The sequence below is a fragment of the Cariama cristata genome, unplaced genomic scaffold, assembly GCF_000690535.1.
Source record: "Cariama cristata isolate BGI_N322 unplaced genomic scaffold, ASM69053v1 scaffold9761, whole genome shotgun sequence".
NCBI classification, from domain to species: domain Eukaryota; kingdom Metazoa; phylum Chordata; class Aves; order Cariamiformes; family Cariamidae; genus Cariama; species Cariama cristata.
In genome coordinates this window covers 73,490-94,206 of record NW_009601027.1, presented here as the reverse complement: position 1 = coordinate 94,206, position 20,717 = coordinate 73,490, and the positions used below count along the sequence as shown (strand labels likewise).

General features: G+C 39.5%; 1 protein-coding gene across 1 annotated transcript in view; it reads left to right on the top strand.

Moving 5' to 3' along the window:
* Positions 1–231: 231 nt before the first annotated feature.
* KCNQ5 (potassium voltage-gated channel, KQT-like subfamily, member 5) overlaps positions 232–20,717 on the top strand; it is an 84,213-nt gene continuing 63,727 nt past the window's right edge. Inside the window, exons 1-2 of the mRNA XM_009710281.1 lie at positions 232–316; positions 15,977–16,103. Of these exons, the coding sequence (XP_009708583.1) occupies positions 15,986–16,103 (118 nt within the window). The 5' untranslated portion in view covers positions 232–316; positions 15,977–15,985. The remainder of the gene's footprint in view (positions 317–15,976; positions 16,104–20,717) is intronic.

Below are 20,717 nucleotides of genomic sequence, written 5' to 3'. Positions count from 1 at the left end.
GTTACGTTTCCATTAATTCTATCAGTGCTTCTCAGAAGCATGTGGATTTAGTAATAGTCTATTCTAATGTCTTTAATGAACTAATTTGAGTAGTGATTGGATTCCCTTCTATTAATGAAGACTGTTCATTGATAGTCTATTAATATTGGTGAAGTAGGATCAATGTAGATACTGGGTCAGGGTTCTGAAAAATATTAACAATTATTAATATTCTTTCTTTTTCAGTTTTCTCCTTGTGTTTGGTTGCTTGATTTTGTCCGTGTTTTCTACTATTCCTGAACACACAAAACTTGCCTCTGGTTGTCTCTTCATTTTGGTAAGTGAAACTTCTAAATACAAGACAGTTTTACAGATACTTTTAGATACACTCAAATCCTCTCCCTCGCCATGGAGAAAATAGGATAATCCCTGAACACTTTAAGAAAACAAGCTTTTCATCAGAATGATGAAAAAAATCATAAAATAAAGGATTCCACCATCTTTTTCTTTAAAACCAGGTCAGATTGTATGAAAGTGTTAATGAAGTACTGTATTGCATCCCCTTCTTTGCTTGAGAATTGCTGTGGTTTATAACTGATAGTTTTTCTACTGCAGCTTGGCAGTGACGGAGCATGAAAGACCTTTGGTACTGCTGCTGCCATTTCTAAAGTCAGTATGTAGTAAGAGGCACTTATACTTAAAATAGGAAATAATTTTGGTATCTTAGATACCAATTTGTGCTAGCTATTGGTAGATACTGACATTTTAGTGGCAGTTGCTGCAGTAGGATGTGGTAGTTTCATTATTTCTTCATAATACATGCTTTTGTATTATGTTTATCTCTCCTTTTTCCCTTTTGAGGTAGATATAAATAGCTTTAATCCCTGAAAGTGCTTAACATTTTTCCAGCATTGTATGGACGCCACTTTATTCATCTGCTTCTTGATGGGCCATTTAGTTCTACAAGTGATGGCCTGAGGATAGGCAGTAGTGATCATTAAAATGTCACTATATACCCAGAGTTACCATGGTTATTTCAGTTCCATGTATACAGCAGACTGTGGCTCGTTAGGTAGTGCCTGGGGTGAAGTAGCTGTTGACAAATGCCAACATTTTAATTGTCATCACTGTATATATCCAAAAGCCCTGGTCTTCAGAACAGCTCCCTAATTAATTATGGCATGAGCTGGCTGATAAGCATAATTGTGGTGTATGCTATCAAGATACCTGAACTAAATGTCCAGAACTGGCTAGATGCAGATGTGTGGTGGTCTTCTGCTCTGTCTGATGGTTTCTTCAAGGGGCTAATTAGGGAGAGATGTGCTAAATGTGGTATTTTGCTTCCTAGCCATATTAGCGCTTTTTCTCCTTCTGGAGAAAAGATCAGGTGGCGTTAAACCAGCTAAAAGTGATCAGATTTAATCCTACACTCATACCTAGTCCCATTATTTACATATCTGAACAACACTTTGCAAATGGAAGTTTGTCTGAATGTTCTGCAACTAGTTATATTATTGCAATTACTACACTAATTGCTGAGATTTTCTGGTATAGAAAACAGGAAAATTTGATTAGACTGAAAATACCCTATTTCTAATAGCAGGTGCTTTTGTGACAAATAATCTGTTTCTCTGTATATTTATGCAAATCGGTTGTAGAAATGCCATTTGTTCTGACACATTCCATTCTGCATTTCCCATGAGCCACGTATTTGTTGATTGTGTTGGTACGCTTACCGCCGCTGATTCCTCAGCTGGCTGATAAACACATTCCCTGTGCTTTGCCATGGCTCTTCCAGGAGCCTGAATGTGGAGGAGCTCTGCAAAGTCCTGGCTTTGCTCCCACCATCAGCCGGAGGCGCGGTGAGCTCCGCTAGCTCATACACCAGTCCCCTTGTAGGGCTGTCCATCAGCGGAGCGGAGATGCTCGGGGTCTGCTGTGGGAATCTGTGGTGCTTTCTGCTGCTGCAGCTTCAAAGATGGACTTTGTCCATCTTAAGAGTTCTGACTGTGCATCCTGTGGCATCCTCTGAATACAGAAATGGCCTTAAGGAGGAAGAGGGTGGATGGTTAAACCTTGAAGCATCAGTACTAGCCTGGTCCAACGTTTCTATGCTATAGCCTAATGTGTTCAGCAAACCTTTGGCAGGAATAAATCTAGTGATGACAAATTTTACGGCTCCTGCTGTGGGTCTCTAATGGAGAAAAATATAAACACAGCAAAGTATGAAGTTCCAGAAGCAGGCTAAAGCTGACTAGTTTATTCCAGTTTGCTGATGCACACGATTTGCTCTTTGTCTGCATACTGAACCATTAGCTGATATTAGCAATGTTGTCGAATCAGGCTTTTGCAAACGCAAACCAAGAGAGAAATACATTTCTGTATTAACTCAGGAGCAGTTGTTTTGGCTGTGCCAACACATAACTGCAGTCACTAGAGTTTTCGCAACCTTTTCCTTGCAGTTATTCACACAACTCTTACAAATGTGTCATTTAGTAGAGACAGTTGTATTAACTATCGGAGATCTGGTTTAATACTGTTTTCCTTCATGCTTCAGATGGAAGATATATGTTTATTTTCTCATGAGGTACCATACAAATACAACAGTCTGTAGAGCTGTCTGCTGGGTTTCTGTGAACTGTTTGCTTCACAGATTTATTCCAGATGGTCCCCCCTACAGCCATGTTAATTGGCTAAAAAGCTAATGTACTGTTCCTTCAACTTAATACCTGAGCTGCTGCCTGCGCCGGCACCTGTGGCTTTTGACATATTGCAGCTATTCACAGTTACCCAGGGAGGTTAAAGAGGGAAGCATGGATGAGGTGAAAACCTTTCCCTCCTCCTCAGAAAGGCCAGAGGAGCGGAGAACATTATTGCTCTGCACTCAGCCAGTTCCATTTATCTCCCCCATCCTCGCCTTACAAAGGAGCAGAAAACATATCTCCTAATCACCGCATCCTAAATACGCTCTCAGAAATGTACAACTGCGTGCGATAGCTCAAAGTAAATCATTGTTTAGGAAAGCAGTATTAGCTGAGGTCTTGTAAACCTCAGCAGAGGTTAATGGACTTGTCTGGACTGCAGAAACGCCAGGGCTCAGCTCCCAGAGCCGATGCAAACCTGCCCCGCTGCGTTGTGCCGTACCCGGCCAGGGCTTCAGCTCTGGCATCCGCACAAGTACTACTGTGGTAGTGGGCATCTTCCACTGATCAGGGGGCCTCTCAAGGGAAATGCGTCTAATATTTGAATTTTATACTTAAATTTAAAGCCCTGCGGATAAGTTAAGTGCATGTTACATACAGTAATGTTGGATTGTTACATCAGTAATTAATTTGGTTAGATTTGTGTCCAGAAATAATGAGCCTAACCAAGGGGACAGCATCAGATAGAACTCCTTATACCTACAATGATAATTATGCTTTAGCCTTGTCTGTACACACAACTTCTGGCACTCCACTCGTAGCAGTGATATATCTCAGACAGACAGTAGAATAAAATCTACTTCAACATCAAAAAAAACACAAACAGCTTAAGAATCCAACTAACACAGCAAGAAAATAATCTTTGGTGTATTGCTGATCTTCTACAAGTACGTTTGCTGGCGCTTTATCAAATAATGAACACAAGGGAAGCAAAACTTAGGCCGGGAAGGCAAAATCAAATCTTTTGGGGAAGATAGACAAAAAGGAATATATCTGGAACTGGAGGTCATTCACTCTCATGACCAAACTCTATATTTTAAGATCATTTTCAACTAAAGCTATGTGAATAACTGGTTCACTTCTCTTTGCTTGCTGCCAGTTCAAAAAAATAAAATAACTTGAGTTGACCCACAAAGATTTGGCAAATCGAAAAGTCCAAAAAAAGCCTTGGATCAGATTAAATACTTCATTTGACCTGGCATGAAATATTATTTGTGTATTTGAGCATTTTAGAACTTTTGGCTTAAAAGTAAAATTGAGGCTGTAGGAAAGAAATGTCATTTTTATTTGAAGTGACAAAGCATTCCACTTTTTTAATAATTGTTACTTTCAATCAAGATTAAGAGATTGAGAAACTCCTGAATTTCTTCAGGACTGGTTTTGTCAAATCTCTTCTGTGTTTTTCTCTGAAAAAAGCTGGGGTGGAAAGCTGTACCCAGTTCTGTAGGATAAGGGCCTCTGAAAATGTACTCTAGGAACACATTCTTCAGGCAGAAATAGCTCCCAAAGACATAAAAGCAGACAGTGTGCAGTAGATGAGGCTAGCTTCTACATGTACTGTGGTCACTTATACGAATTCAAAAGAAGAGTCTAGTAAGTGCTTCTAGCAATTAAGATCTTCCTAAGATATTTCTCTTCTAACATTTTCCCATAAAAGAAACATAGAAAGAGGAGGAACATTGATTAAAAACCATGGGATATAGCTGCCCCATAGCAGGCAAGCACATATTTAATTTTTCTCTGCTCTAGGAGAGTCAATCCATCCACAGTGTCGTAATCAGACAAATCCGATATAAAATTTTAAAGCTGGGCAGAGTGGGTATAAAAAAGGGTATAAAAAAGGGTATAGAAGTATATAAAAAACTGCTACTCAGTTCAAAAAGTAGCATTTTTCAGTTTAGATTTATTGTCCCAGAACTTGAATCCTCTTGGATAAAAGACCACCAGACCTGAGCAGAGGGATGGACGGATGGCTCTGTAGGACCAGCTAACAAGGCATGAAAGGAAAAACTCAATGATCTTGAGAGATTTCAATTATAGATACATTTCTAACAAAGGTAGGGCATGGGACACATGTTATTGCAGTTTTTTTGAGTCTTCTCCTGAAAGAAACAGATTAACTGATCCCTGAGCTAAAAAAAAATCAGTGATTTTCAAGTTTGCTAGAGATTCTCAAAGCTCAGAATCAGTTTTTCTCAGGAAATACTCATTTTCAAGGTTTTCTTTCATCCTAAATCAAAGCATGGCTTTGAAATTTCAAATTTTCTGCATAGAAATCTCTGAAAAATTGTGTCTGTTAGACATACAACACTGATGTTATCCAAGACAGAATAAGAGAGGGAAATGTCATGTTGATAAGGTCAAAGCCTTCAGGTTTTCAGTCTTGTTTGTATTCATATACGCTAATATTATAACAAGGTGATAACATGAGCCTAAAACGATTCAACCATGTCATAATAAACTACCTGTTAGCTTTGAAAGAAAATATTCTTACCTTATCAAAATAAATAATTTCATGTCTTTGCTGATTAAATTGATACTCTCCTATTATGTACACTGATTTCATCAAATCAGAACTGACTACTGTTGTAAAAATCTGGACCAGATCTCATCACAACTGCTTGAGAATCTTTATGTGCAAACAGAGCAGATTTCCCATTGGAAATGTAAGTGCTGGTTGCACTTTCCTGAAGCTAAAAGTTATTAGGAGGAAGTCTGACAGAAAGCAAAAATGTAAATGAAAATGTGAAGTTATTTAAAAACATATCAGTAGATGTCCCCAAAGCTGTAATTCTTCTGCCAGAAGGCAACTTTGGCACTCCTAGCCAACCAACAAAGCTCTAAAACAAATAAGCACACACTGTAGCTATGGAGAGAGATGAAAGTAACAATAAAACTTATTTCATAACAAAGGAACATGGCACCGCACATAAAACTGTAAAGGTATCTATATATTGTTAACAGTGCTGAGGATGATAAAATACACTTCAAACACATCAGAGAATAAAGATGTCTCAATACTGGCATAAGTCTATTATTGATAAGGTTCTGGGCTTGATTACATTGTCAGTAATATTTTGTCCTCTCTTTTATTTTATTCTTCTCTATTAAGCAGAAATAACTTTTGTAAAGAGAAGAATGAAAAATCACACATTGAATGGAATAACTTTTCTCTTATAATTAAAAAATGCAATATATTATAGTTCTACCAGGAAAGCTTAAATAGCTTTGATGACTAAAGGTGACTAAACCAGCATTATTATACGTGATGTGCAATCAGGGCAAAGAAAAATCTCATAACTGAATTACTTAAAGAAGGTAGGGTAACTATGAACAGTTACCTCAACTGCTACAGCATTCAACAGCAAATGCAGTGGAAGGCAAGGGAGAATTTCAGTCGCTGCTGGAGCATTTCCCAGGCAGGCAGAACTACCAACCAGTTGCACTCCAACAAGAAATACACATTCACTGTGCAATGTTAAGATCACTGGAGTTGCCACAAGTCAATGGCTGCTGGATGAAATCCCATCCATGAAATTATTTTCCATTCCCTCTGAATGAACAAGGCACGTGTAGAGAAATGAGTGGTACTGTGCAATGAAGAAAGATGGATGGAAACGGCAAACCCATAAGGAGCGTTAAATGTAACACAACTCATGACCTGGTACAATTTTAACATTAAAATGACTAACCTGTAGTGAGAAAGCCAGTGCTGGTTTTCTAAATAGGTACATGATATTCTTTTATATTCTTGTTATCTGTTCCTTTATAAGAGCTGTCACTTAGCTTATCTTGTCCAGGACAATATATGGGTATATGCAGAAAGTCAGGAGAGAAGATATTAGTACTATCAGCAATCACTTTCTGGTTCCCTTTGTCTCCCAACACAGGGAGGACCAGCATTCAAAGATGGAGAATGTATCCTTAAGAGGAAAAGGAATGTCCATATTATTCAGAAAAGAGCCTTTTAGCCAACCATCCAAGGGACCACTTTCTCTAGGAGAACACAGAATCTCTAGGAGAATTTTGAGATTCAGAGTGGAAAATGGGGAGGATTAGATGTTAGTGATGGGGTGTCAGGATTCAGATGAATAGGGATATAATTCTTTGAGGAGAGAAAAGCACATCTCCTTTTAGGCTAATCAACGCATTGTGCTGAAGGAGCGAACCAGCTGTCCTTAACCTCCTCTAAGGACAAACAAGCAACACTCCTTGCACAGCAGCTCCTCTACCATGGCATGTCTTCCCGCTTCTTTTCTCAGTTTAAGTAATAACAAGGTAGCAGGGGAAACCATTTCCAAGTCATACGTGTAACATTTTCCATAGATATAGATTTGTAATAGTTTATGATGGACTCTGCAGTATTGAATTTTATTGGCTTCACGCCAGAGTTTGATAAGAGTCCAGACTTGTTATATGGAGAGCAAGAGCTACCTGCTTAAAACAGGCAACAAATAGTTTAGATTGCAACAGTAAAAATGGATAGATACCAAACTCTCTATCAAAAATTCAGACCTGACCCTTGTTAGGGAAATATTGATTTGCCAAATGGAAATGCAGAATATGTCTCCAGAGGAAAGCCAAAGTACATGGTTATAAATAATATGTAAGGAAAAAGTCTACAAAACACTAAATGTCAAAAAAGAAAAGAATGCTGAAAAAGGCAGAACATCAGGGATATGACAGCTGTTTGGAAATCTAGGGAACACCCACCATCTGAGTAACATACAGAAACTGTAATCCACTCAGTCGCTTTGCACAGATGTGACAAAGCATGCGAAGACATGGCTTGCTACAGTCAAAATGTGAACTGTCCTCAAGTGAGAGAAGAAATGCATTCACAAGATTCAGTTTAAAAACTGAGAAGTCAAGCAAGTAAGTATCAAAATACAGGCAAATATATCTGTAAGGATCCAGAACAGACATACCTATAATACAAAAATCCAAAGAGAGTTTGAAGTGTAGGTGATGGTAAAGACATGGGCCCACACTGGAACTAAGCCCAGTCCTGGGGACCATGAACTGTGGGTGAGCTACAAAGATGAAGTAGCAAAATAAGTACTGGCCGTTTTAAACTATAGGCTTCCATGGAGTGCCTAGGGAAAGGATGTATGTCATGGACAGGATAACTTAGGTATCAAATCTGAACCAGACAGGAATTGACTGATTGTACCATATGAAGATATGATCACAGGAAATGAATGTCTCACAAAGATATATGTATGTTTTTGAGAGGATGTGGAAGGGCTTTATTCTTTTCTTTTTCCAACAGACCAAAATCCCATCAGCCTTGGAAAAAGATAATAGGAAAAGCTGCAAAACACACACCAAATGACATAATTTGTAAAACACAAGACTTAGTATATTGACTCTCAAAGCCTAGTTATTGGACTGAAAAGTTGACCAAGTCGAGTTTTTCACTGAACATAAGGAACTCAATAAAAATATTGTAACCAAACACCTGTTCAAGTAACAGAAATGTTTGGTGAGATGACAGAGTTAATACGTTCAAGAAACTAAATGCGTAAGCAGGAAGCTGGCAGATTAGGTAAAGTGCCTTCCAAGTCTAGTTTGCCAAAAGTTATCAATTGTCAGAAAACACTTTCTTAAAATTGCTTTCTGAAAACATTTGTTACTGGAAACAATTCAGTGTATATCATCCCAGATGCCCGTAGGTCTCCCAGTGGTCAAAACACGCATTGATGTACTCTTAGGGAGGCTCTGTTAATGAGCTTTGCAACCTGGGAAACTGCAAGAAGAAATAGCTTTAAAAAGAACACACTAAACACTATTTGCAGAGTCTCTAGGATTTAATAACTCTAAACATGCTAAGACCAAAGAATAAAAGAATGAATATCCTGTCCCGCTCTGCTATATAGCATGTCAGATGTTACCAGTTAATTCACATACATGTGATCAGCCAGAACAATTGGTCTAAATCCCTTGCATCAATACAAAATCAAAATGGATGGCAGAGCATAAAATGATTCAGAGCCTGTACTGGCTCTGATGCCCATTCCGCATTTCTTTCGGACGCAGCAAAAGATATCAAATTCTTCACAAACATTTCAAAAGGAAGATTTGGGAGCTGCGCTGCTACAGAGACATGGGCTTGAACGTCTGCCTGTAACATGTGACATCAGAAACGTGACTACAGCAGAAAAAAATGCGTGAAAAAATCACAAAGGAAATGCAAAGGCCTGGGTACAGCTGTGGAGAGCTTCATTGTTTTCAATACATGGATAATTTTAAAACCAAAATGGGGCTGTTTACTGCTGATATCTCACTACAGAGAAAGAAAATGTGAACAAGCACAAAGCAGGATGCAAAAATCTTTGGAAAGTAGAAAATTATTCTGTAGTGTGAGTCTTATGGCTATCATCTCCTTTTGGGAATTCTCTCAGAAGTGTAGTTGCACCTGACACATAAACAAATGATATGGCACAAAGCAGTGAGTGCAGATGGCTGGAAAACACCGTATTTAAGGGTGATGCTGTGTCTGGGGAAGAGTAGGACAGACACGTCGAGTGGCGAAGTCAGCATTTCCCTTTGTCATTTTCCCAATTTGAAAAAGGGTTTTCAGTGATCACCAGGGTCTTCCTAGAAGAACCATGTCCACCAAAAGCCAAAGGCCAAAAGCCAGAAGGAGTTTTGGGGTGTATTTGCCCACACCTGCACTGACACGCTAGTCGCAGTAACCGTGATGGCCAGCGGCCGGGAGCACCGCTGCCCAGCGCGCCAGCCCATTCCTGTGGCACCGGCAGCTCCGCGGTGCTTGGTCCATGGTGGTGGTGGTGTGGAGTGGGTCTGCTGACCTGGGCAGGCAGAAGGGAGCCTACCCTTCTTCGTGGGTGCTGAGGGAGGTTAGTGGGTTTCAGTGCTAGGAATGGTGTATTGGGTCTGATATGATAAATACTTGTATTTACTCTATGAGAGACGATGAAAAACATCATTAAATGGCAGCTACGTAATTCTGGTGCCGGCTCATACTATCTGATTCAAACCTCGTTTTACGTGACATAAAAATTCTAGGCTTTTTTCTGTTTTATGTGAGTAAAGAAGCATGACTGATAGGTGCCATTTCAAGTAATAAACACAAAAAGCTAAAAGGGCGTTGGATAACAGAAGTCTGATATTACATGTGGCTAATTAAAGCTAAGCATATCACTGGGATTTTAATATTATATCAATAGACTTGTTGCCATGTATTAGATTAAAAGGCACAGAACTGATTTCTCAATAATCCTCTATTAACGTAGAATCACCATGGGAAATCTTAAACATAATTTGGAAAAACAAGTGTAGTAAAAGTATCACATTCATTATAAAACTGATAAATGATTAAAAGGTGCATAAATTTCATTTCATGCTTATTGTGTATTGCACTGGGAGCTGAACTGAAGTCTCTGGTTGTGATTTATATGCCACTAATAGGGTCTATTCTGGGTTATGGTTTCAGATTTATGGCTGCCTCTCCCACCATTAAACTGCAGTTGGAAAGAATTAAAACATTAGTTCCTTAAACGTACATACGTACGCGTAGATATACTTGTTAGCTGTTTAGATTGAAGATCTCCCCTCCTAATGCTGAACCAGAAATAATACAAATGTGTTCAAATGATACTATTGTTTTAAACTATAAAGTTGTGCATATTCATACCTGCTGGTTTTAATCTGGAATTTGGCCAGTGTAACAGAAGTGTCCCTAGTCCTACACCAGCTTCTGCGTGGTAACTATTTAAAGCTCAAACCTTGCTCAGGTTTCTCTGAGACAGACCAGCGTTGTGCTTCACCCAACCTCCCGACAGAACCTGTTTAAAGTGCAGAGCCCAACTCTGGTTATCGGTACTTTGAATCAGTAGAGGGTTTTTTTTGCTTGAGAGAGGGATGCAGAAGCGGAGGTGTTACGTTCTTGCTTTAATTGAATAAGAAAAAAATCCCATCCTCTTTGACAATGAATAATAAAGCATTGCTATTTGAATAGCATCAACTATCGATGTGCCACCATAAAGAGATTTTAGCAGCTGGTGACATTCTTAACCGGTCAGCCATAAATCAAAGGATGAGAAAATGTTTATTCTGCCTCTTTTCCAAGTGATTTGGAAACACTGGACTTCCGTGTTTATGAGTTTTTAGGGAAGAGGGCACACTTCCCGAGCTGTTGCTCCTCTTGTTCCCGCTGTTGTAGGGAGGCTGTGCTGATTTACACCAGATAGCACCTGCAGTGCAGCTACACTGCAGAGGTGTTGTCTTCAGTAGGGAAACACTCGTGGCCTTATTAAAGCTTATTTCAGAGGATTAATTTGATTTGTTCTAGTCCATTTCCCGGGCTTCAGACAATGTCACTTGTAGACCCAGTTCTCCTACGAGCTCAAGGCAGTCAGCTCTTACATCAGTCTGCAGCTCCAGTTTCCTACTTTGCTAGCCTTTAGAATACTTAACAACACAATTTCCATACAAGAAATATAATTAAAATAACAGCAGAGCCATCGTCTTGCAGGCGGATTTCTTATATCCAAACCTCAGTTCATTTATGCATTGCAAAATAACCAGGAGCATCCCAGAAGAACAGCACAGCGTGCTCAACTTTGGTCATTTTCTCATCTTGAAAATGGCTCTGATTCCCAGAAATAACAGTCTACAACCAAGGCAGCTGATTTCAGCACCAGCAAATTATTCTAAGTTTTAATAAGCAGTTATGTTAATGAACAAGAAAGCTATGATAAACCAGTTTTTTGCTATTATAATGTTATGCTTAGGGAAATCCTTAGCATTAAAAACTACCTGAGAAGTATATTAATGTAGGCAATTTCAACAAATCATCACTTGTATCCTAATTAGATAGCAAAAAAAAAAAAAAAAAAAAAGTGCTCATCATAGCTGGATTGTACAAAGTATGCTTGATTTAATTAATTATCAACCCTGTTCATTAGAGTCCTCCAGGACGTTTTGTTAATAGAAACCTTGCTCTGGATGACCTCTTATTTTCCTTTGGCGTCACCCTCGTTTTTCCAGCAGCAGAGCAACAACCAAGGCACAGGCAGATGTAAAAAACTTCAGGAGCCCACTGCCACTTGTGCTCCTTGTGCCAAAAGCAACTGAATATTTTAAGCCCATGTGTTTCAGCCTTGCTTCTCTTGCATATGCATAGTTCCCTGAAACAACTGGAGCGGCGTGTGCAGAAACATTTCGGAGTGAAAAGTTGATCAGTCTGGATGAACTGTGCTTCGAGGAGGAGGAAAGCCTTTCCACTGTCTGAACCACCAAGGCATCTGCCATATCGGTTACTGGGGGCGGGGCTACCCATGAGCTTAAATAGCCAAAAAAGTTACTGTTTTGGTAACTGTGGTGTAAGGTCAGATGCAGCTGTGATGACTGGGAAAGGATGCCAAGCTAGAGGAGAAGGAAGAAATGGCAAAGGCCAAGGCATCCCTGCTCTACCTTAGGATTCCAGTAAATCTAAACTTGCTCATCAGTTCAAATACAGCCCTGCTGAATTTTGAAGGAGGCCAGATTTATCAACAGTGCAGGATTTTCCTATTCTGATGTAAATGTTGTTATCCATATCTCATAAGTAATCCAAAATTAATGAGGTACTATCATATTATACATAGACAGAGATACCTCAAATGCATCATTTCTGCAGCAAGCCTACAAATCATATGAGGTCTAATGGTTTATTCCGTCATGTGCCTTTCCAATTCTGTTCTGATTTTCTGTTTCAATTGCTAAGGAACTAAAACCAAGTTATTTAAAAGCCTAGTTTTACACTTAATTTTGTAATTAGCCATTCCAAATGAAAATTTTAAAAAATCCTGATCTTGTTTGGAATGCATCCTTCTGAATTTTGTGCATGGAAAACCAAGAACCTTGTGACTGTGCAGCTGCCATAGGAAAGAATGTCATTCCCTGGCCTGCATTAACCTTGACAGAGATTTGACTTTACATTGTGACTGAGTGCACTGATTACTAAAATATTACTTTTTTCACAGTGCTATGGGATTCTTTGTTTCTCTCTGGTTTCAACCTGGACCAATCCAAAATACAATGAAACTGTCATATATACTACGGTGAAGAGTTCTATTTCAGTGCATTCGCATTTTCTAGGAAAATCCTTTTCCTTTAGACTTTGTTGATGATGATATGTATTCCCTTCAAAATCAATTGTTCTTTGAGGAAGGAGAAGTGACTAGGATATAAGGTTCATTTTGAAACTTCACTATTTCAGAAAGTGCAGATATAAGTGTGAAACCCCATCTCCACTTTGTTCAATGTCTTTTCTGTTATTAAAACTTATACTATATTTTTAAACCTCCAGAAATTTGGTATGTGTGGAAGAAAATCATATATAGTATTTTTAAAATCAGCAATTCTTTCAGCATTCCAGTGCACAGAGTCATATTTACTGTATTTGAGCTCACTTACTCTAACTACAGCAGTGGTTGTTAAAATTTACTTGAATAGTAGAACCATCAGTTAATTTTGAGAGAATATCACCATGCATCAATTCATAATGTTGCTAGAAATGGTAACTATTTTTCTCAAGGAATGAATAAAGATATTTCACATTGTTTCTCCAAGAAAAAACATACTCTTACCCTACCCTCCAAAAAAAAAATTTGATAAAACATCCTTTTGCTCTTTTTCTCTCTCAGAATAGCTGTATCTCCATGAAGTTTCTCTTTGTAATACATGTATATACATTTGTGTGTGAGAGACAAATAGGATTTCTGCCTCTGACACAGAGTACACCATGTAGTACAACAGACTCTCAAACACGTGCTTTCAGCACACAGTGACTTATCTTTGTATAACAGAGCAAGCTTAGCAAATAGTAATTGCTAACAGTAGTACAGACGATGAATACAAAACTGCATAGCACTAGCAGGAACCAGAATAAGAAACTACCAAAAAAAATTACTTCTTTTCAACTTCTACCAGCAGTTTTGTGATACTAATTTAACTGAATTGAAGATGTAGACTAGTCCTTCCAGAATCATTAAATACTTTCTGATTTTGCCAGTTCTCCGTCGGAGGCCCTACTGGGGTCTAGAGTATGGTAGAGGACACGCTCCTGCGTGGGTGGATCAGCTCCTGTAAGATGCCTGTGATGATTTCAGCATCCTTACAGAGCTGGAGGTGATTCTCATGCATCTGTACACGCAGTATGTTTTCCAGGGAAACAACAAACTTTATTCAAATGAAATGTGATTAGATTTTAACAAGGAAAATATTTTATTGGAAGCAAAGAATGTTTCATGCTTTGCTGGCCTCCTCTTCTTTGGTATCTCTTACTTCTGCTCCAAAGAAGAAACTTCATCAGGAGAATCTGATGTCAAACGGCCTGGCTGCCTGCCATCAGCCCTCATACATTCAGAGACATCATCTAACAATGTGTAAACCAGATTTGACAATTTATTATTTAACTACCACTGTAAAAGTGGTAGTTAAATAACTAAAATACATATTCTTCCTTTTTTCCATTTTATTCCTGCCTACACAGAATTCCCTAAAGGAAATGTACCACATGGTACCCAACTATTACTATATGGAACTATGTGGAGGACTTTTTCAGTTTTGCACATAATCCTTTCTGAAGTTGTGCAATAACTCTGTCCATGGAATTAGGTTGAAGTTTCTTGTAGCAGAATGAATAAAAAGAAAACCTTAAACAATCATACTCATTTTTCCATGGTCTTTTTTAACAAAAAAAAATGACGTTTTCTTCAGCTGCGTTTTAGCAGAGTGATCTCATTCTGCTTTTGTGATTTAGGCATTCAAATGGGATTTACAAAACTGGAAACGAAGACACTGAAGAAGGCTCTAAAAACTCTTTCAATGTGACGTAGTTATACAAGCTGACATGGTTTAGGAAGGAACACTATGTTTTCAAATTGTTCTCTGACAGCAAAAGAAAATTAAATTCACAATGTTTCAATGTACTGCCACTAATCATAAGCTAGTAAAGCACCATACATGACACAATATTAATAATGCTATTTGTTCAGGTGAATTGATGCCCAAGTTGACATATGTGATATTTACAGCCTTATTGGCTTGTAGAGTTGTAGGGTCTCACAGTCTAAAAACATGCAACTGTTTATTAGGAAAATGTCAATATTGGATCAACCCTACCCTTGCAAATATTCCTCTATTTAATTCATTTTCAGTGCTTTCTTACCAATACCACAATAGTCCTCATCCTGCAGGTATAACAAATTAATTGGCTGACAAGGAACAGCTTTCTCCTGGACACGGAAATACATTCAGCTGCCAAATAAAAATACAACTTTCATCCTCTTCTTCCTGATGAACTGTTTAAGAAGCTCTTTCAAGTACTTTTCTCCTTCTTTTGGTGAACACACAAATTTTTATTTTATCATTTCAAAACCCATAACTTTATGACAGTATTCCAGAAGAGGATCTAAGTTTATAATTCCACACCAGTGTGTATGTACTATATCACTGCATATTATAGGGATTCAGATTTCCTTATGGTATGGAATTGACTTGTGCTCCAAGCTCTCTTGCTGCAACTCTGTTGACCTCACTGCTGTGCTGAAAAATTTCTTCCAATAAAAATTGCATAAATAAAGGTTGATGTTATTAAAATGGACAGTCTTAAAGAAGGTTCCAATGTGAAAGAAAAGCAAGCCAGACAAGCAAGGCAACATTTTTAATTGCTTTCATTCACAAGTTGTCCAGGGAAAGTTATGCCTAGTGTGAACATTCATTTACTGTCTTACAACCAATTACATACCCGTTGTATGTAATTACACTTGTGTGTATCTTAACCTGCTTCTGGGAACAAATTGATTTCCTAAATGCTTCTGCATCATTTCAATCACTTCACTAGTATATTGCTACAATGAGAATATGTCTACCAAAACATTCAGCCTTCAAACTAACAACTAATTTTATGGATGTGGATATATAACATTCTTCACTAGCTGACTAAATTACCCATGGTCTGATCCTCAATATCCAAAGTCACTGAGTGTTTTCCTTTGATATTTTTTGTGTATGATTCAATTCTTCAGTGTTTCATATTTAGTAGCCTATCTTAGCAGATATTTAATGTTATTCAGGTTAGACTTGGGCCATTCACTAGGAAGCTCTGGGGACTGTGTTCTGTGCGTAGACGTGTAACCACCCTGGGGAGCAGGATCCCAAGTTTGGCTTGAGATCTTCAGATGCTCAAGGTGGATTGCTAGACACACACAGTGGCCATAAGTTTCCTGATGCTTCAGTGTTGGTTATCTGTAACAGGCATTTTTCTTATTTGCCCGTTCTAGGAATTTGTCATGATTGTTGTCTTTGGTTTGGAATTTATTATTCGTATCTGGTCCGCTGGATGCTGTTGTCGATACCGAGGATGGCAAGGAAGACTGCGCTTTGCAAGGAAACCATTCTGTGTAATAGGTGAGTGTCCCAACTCTAGTTTATTTTAAGATAAAAATAAACACCCCCCCTTCTGTTTTGCTTCTGAATGAAAACTACTGGGATCAGACAGTAACCGAGTTTAAATCCAGAATAGCTGTGTGTCAACTGTCATCTGCCCAAGGCTTCTCTAGATATAAAATCACAAAGTCCCTAAATACCAGTCAGTCCATGTTTCTTGTGTTGTCCAGAAGATATTTTCCTATGCACGTCATACAGCTGGCATGTATATTGGCAGTATGAGAGTTGAGAGATGATCTCATTGAAAATCACAGGAGCTGTATGCATTTAATGGACATAGAATCATAGAACTGTTTAGATTGGAGAGGACCTTTAAGATCATCGAGTCCAACCCTTAACCTAACACTGCCAAGCCCACCACTAAACCCTGTCCCTAAGCACTGCATCTACATGTTGTTTAAACGCCTCCAGGGATGGGGACTCCACCACTTCCCTGGGTAGGCTCTTCCACTGCCTGACAACCCTTTTGGTGAAACATTACATATCTTGTATATACGTGGATAGATACCATGCCCATATGTGCAAACATTGTGTTCTCTGTATTTAACCTCTGTGACCAGACATGCATACACTGCAATAAGTTTGAAAACCTACCTAGAAACTCCTTCTGACAACATTGCTGCTTCCTGCATTGCTGCTCTTTGCATGACAGTCCGGGTATCTGCTCTGTCAGTGACTCTGGCATAGGACAGAGCATACTTCTTCTACAACTATTTCAAGAGACTATTCCTCCCCTTCTTTGCTCTAGAAATTGCCTGTGAGAATGGTGAATAGGCCCACAACCAGTCAAAACCCTATTTTGAAAAAGAATCTGCAGGAAAACAGTTTCCCAATAAAGGCAGAAATCAAGGATGGCTAACCAAATTCATCTGATAATTTCTTATTTCTCTAATGGTTTGGAGCAAATACTTTTTACAGAACATCTGTGGAACTTCAGGATATCAATGTCCCAACCTCTCTCTCAACCTCTTTCCTCTCTCCAGCCTTTAATATTATCTGCTTGTATCTTAAATTAACTTATAGATTGACTAGGGAAGGAAAGGTGTTCTCCCATGCATCTGTACAGCAGCTAGCACACGGAGTCACGTGCTTATGGGCGTTATACACATCCGTCTCAGTGTAAACAGTGAATAACAAATTGTCATGTAGATGAATGCCAAATGCCATCCCGGTCTAAAAAAGAGTTAGGCATTGTCCTGTGGCATAGCAAGCCAGTGCACTGGTTAGGGCTAATGTGTAAAGCAAGTTTTTGCCTTCTGCCTCATTCCCTGGTAAATCCACATCTTCTCTCACTGAGGAATTCCCGCAATGGAGAAAGGGTCTTTAGCAAGAGGTACCTGAGTAGGCAGAAAGGCATCGCAGACTGTCTCCCCCTTGGAAAGAATCACCTCAGGTGCACTATTTTATAATGCTATGGGAGAGGGGCAAATGTCAGACTGGCACTTGTTTGGTTCAGGCGACAGGGGAGGTGGGTAGGTACCTCACCCAACCCTGCCCGGCGCCAGGTCACACGCTTGCCCTGGCGTTGCCGTGCCTGGCCAAAAGTGGAAAGACAATTCAAAAAATCTTCCCATCCTTTACCAGCCGCCTGTCAAGGGAAAGCTAGAAATTCAGACATTCACTCTCCCTGGCCTCAACAAACACGGCTGCCTTCCTTAACCAGACTTACCATTAGTTCAAGATTTTGTGGTGCACCTGAAACTTTGCAGCAGCCAGGTTTTATCAGCACGCGACCATAAGAAAACACCAGACTGTTAATTTAGTAAAATTAACCTACGTAAGCCATTTAGAACTTACTAGAAACATAAAAATCTTTAAAGAATTTGAACTTACTAGAAGCATTTGACATCTCAGAGTGGTTTGCTGCTCTCCCAAACGCTGTTGTGTGGAAACACCAGCAGTTTGTTCGAGTCAGCTTTCGTTTCTCCTCTCTTTCCTGTCTCCACTCAACCGGTAAGTTTTCTGCCAGTGATTAACTTCAGTCTGAAGTGTTAATTCCCAGCAAAAGTGAACAGAGGGGTTCTTCCTTGTCCAAAACTCTGCATGTTATCATGGGGTAAGTCACGTAGATTTTTCCCCCCTTTCCTTTAAACAGCTCATAGCTGCCCTCCTACTGTTTGTGAAATAGTTCAGGCAGGTCTCCTGGCACGGACCTCAGTGAGTGTTGGGGTTTACTTCACCTGATTGTGGTTTTTCCTCCTTTCTGGAGTTCACCTGCTGTTCTTGTTGCACCTACGTTCATGCAGGCAACCTCTAGCCTTAAAAACATCTCCTCTCTCCCCCTTGCAACTCCATCACTTGCTAGCAGAATTAATTAGTAGGCAACAGTCTTTTGCTTGTGGATTTCTTCTTCTGCTAGTTCACTGGACGAAAAGGGAACTTTGTTCTGCAAAAGACTGTACAGCTACAAGCACAGCTTCTGGAAACTAAACCAGTAGCTTGAATTTCTTGCCATTAATTATTCTCTGTCTCTCTTCATCTGCTAATTGAATTTTGTCCATTTCTGGACTTTAGTATCCCTGAAGAGAGTTTCTGATGCTGAGCATCTCTCCAGACTTGATGCTTTGAGGAAGAACCTTTAGCAAGTCATCTTGCAGCTCTTCCTACATAAAGTAACTACTTGCCTGACACCTTGGCTTTGCGGTCATGGCAAAGCATGCCCTAGCAGCAAAGGACAACAGGCTGTATTAGCTAGAGCACCATCGGTAGATGAAGACTCATCATTGTCTCCCTTTACTTGGCACTCGTTAGACCACGTCTAAGATACTGCACCCCGTTTGCCCCCTTCACCACCATACATGAAAGATGTCAATAAACTGGAGTGAGTTCAGTGAAGGCCACCAAGGTGGTCGGTGCTGGAGCATTGGCCCTGAGCGGAGAGGCGGAGGGACCTGGCCTTGGTCAGCCTGGCGAAAGGATGGCTTCAGGGGGAACTCTGTGAACTCAGTGCTAAGGTCTCCTTAAAAGCACATGGCCAGTTTTGACCTATTACTTTTCATGCGTTTGTTTAATTATTTACTTAGTCATCCATTCAGTTATTCTTTTTGCTTATTGTTACAGTGCAACAATAATATTTTAGAAGACTTAGTCTGTTTACTATTAATTAAATTTGCTATGTATCTCCAGCAGATCTGTTCTCTGATTGTTTTTGTGATCAAACGCAAATCACATAGGAGAATGGCCTAAGAGCTAGAAATAATAAATTTGAGGATTGCCTCAAGGGTCACATTCAGACAGCCTTTATTTTTTTCCATTAATAACCAGAAAGATTTCATTCAGGCCAAAGCTCTGTGCTTATGTTAGTGAGCCTATGGTGTCACCACCGTGACAAATTAGTTCATCAAGCATCGCTGTGTGCTACCAGGTTAGCAATGGTATCTATCAAATTATTTGACAGTTTTGTACCCTTGTTTATTTCTGTAAAAATGGGAATAATAGTGTAGTATTAAACCTTGATTTGTATTTTGTTCCATGTCAGGAGTTGCCCGCCATCCCTCATTTTCTCTGATTGTGTATAAGCTTGTGTACGTAATGTAAAGGGCATACCAACATAGGGACATCAACACCCAGGAAGAACTCTGTGTCTGCCTGTGCCTTAGGAAGAGCCGTGCTCCCTGAAGATCCTTGAAATAAAGACGACATGCCTGCTAATCGGGAATAAAGTGTGGCATCCCTTCCCTGTCAAGCCATTCAGGGACACTGAAATAAATGAAGAGCCCATTGTCCTTTCTCTGGCAATGGGTCTCCTAGATGGTTGCATGAGACCTGACAAAATTAAACTTGTGGCCACTGTCCTATGCGTATGAGAGGTTTTACCATCACAGTGAAATCTCAGTTTGTGAGGGCAGCTCCCACGCGGTGGCACATTATAAAAATAATGGGGAATAATAAATAGCAAGCTGTAGGTCAGAAGAGTAAGATTCTGCCAGTCTCACCTGCGTGTCTGAAGTCTGCTGGGCTTTCACAGGAACATCTTTCTCTCCACTGACTCTGTAGGAGACTTTGGGACTCCTCCGTGAGGAAGCCTGGCAAGGGCAAGTGAAGAGCACACAAGCACACTTTCCTTCGAATGCTGGAAGCGGTGAATTTTAGTGCCTAAACTTTATGCAACTTCTAGATTTAAGCTTGGGATTTGAAACTCTGATTTCAGAATTTTTTCACCTTAAATTTGAGCCCGCTTCTGGTAATACAACATTTCTCCAGAGCAACTAGACTTCCTGGTGGTCCAGCCCAGTGGAAGATTTCATGTATTTCAGTTAGTCCATTAGCAGTTTCCCCCACAGCTGCCTCTATTTTACCTCTAGTCAAGCTACAGCATGATGGAAATGTCAGAAGTTCAAATTCTGTTGAGGCTGCAGAATGAACAAATTCCCAACAGGAAGCTTAAGTCCATTATCTGTAATCAGGCTCTTGAACTTCATGGCTGGCAAACCTCGTTTCACAGCATTAAGTGATAGCAGCGGCTGTTGCATATTACTGGATCTATTTTTCATTAATTAGGGTGGTAATGAACCATCATATGGCACTTTTGTCAAACCTTTGTAAACAAATCCATATCTAGTGTGTTACAAGGTC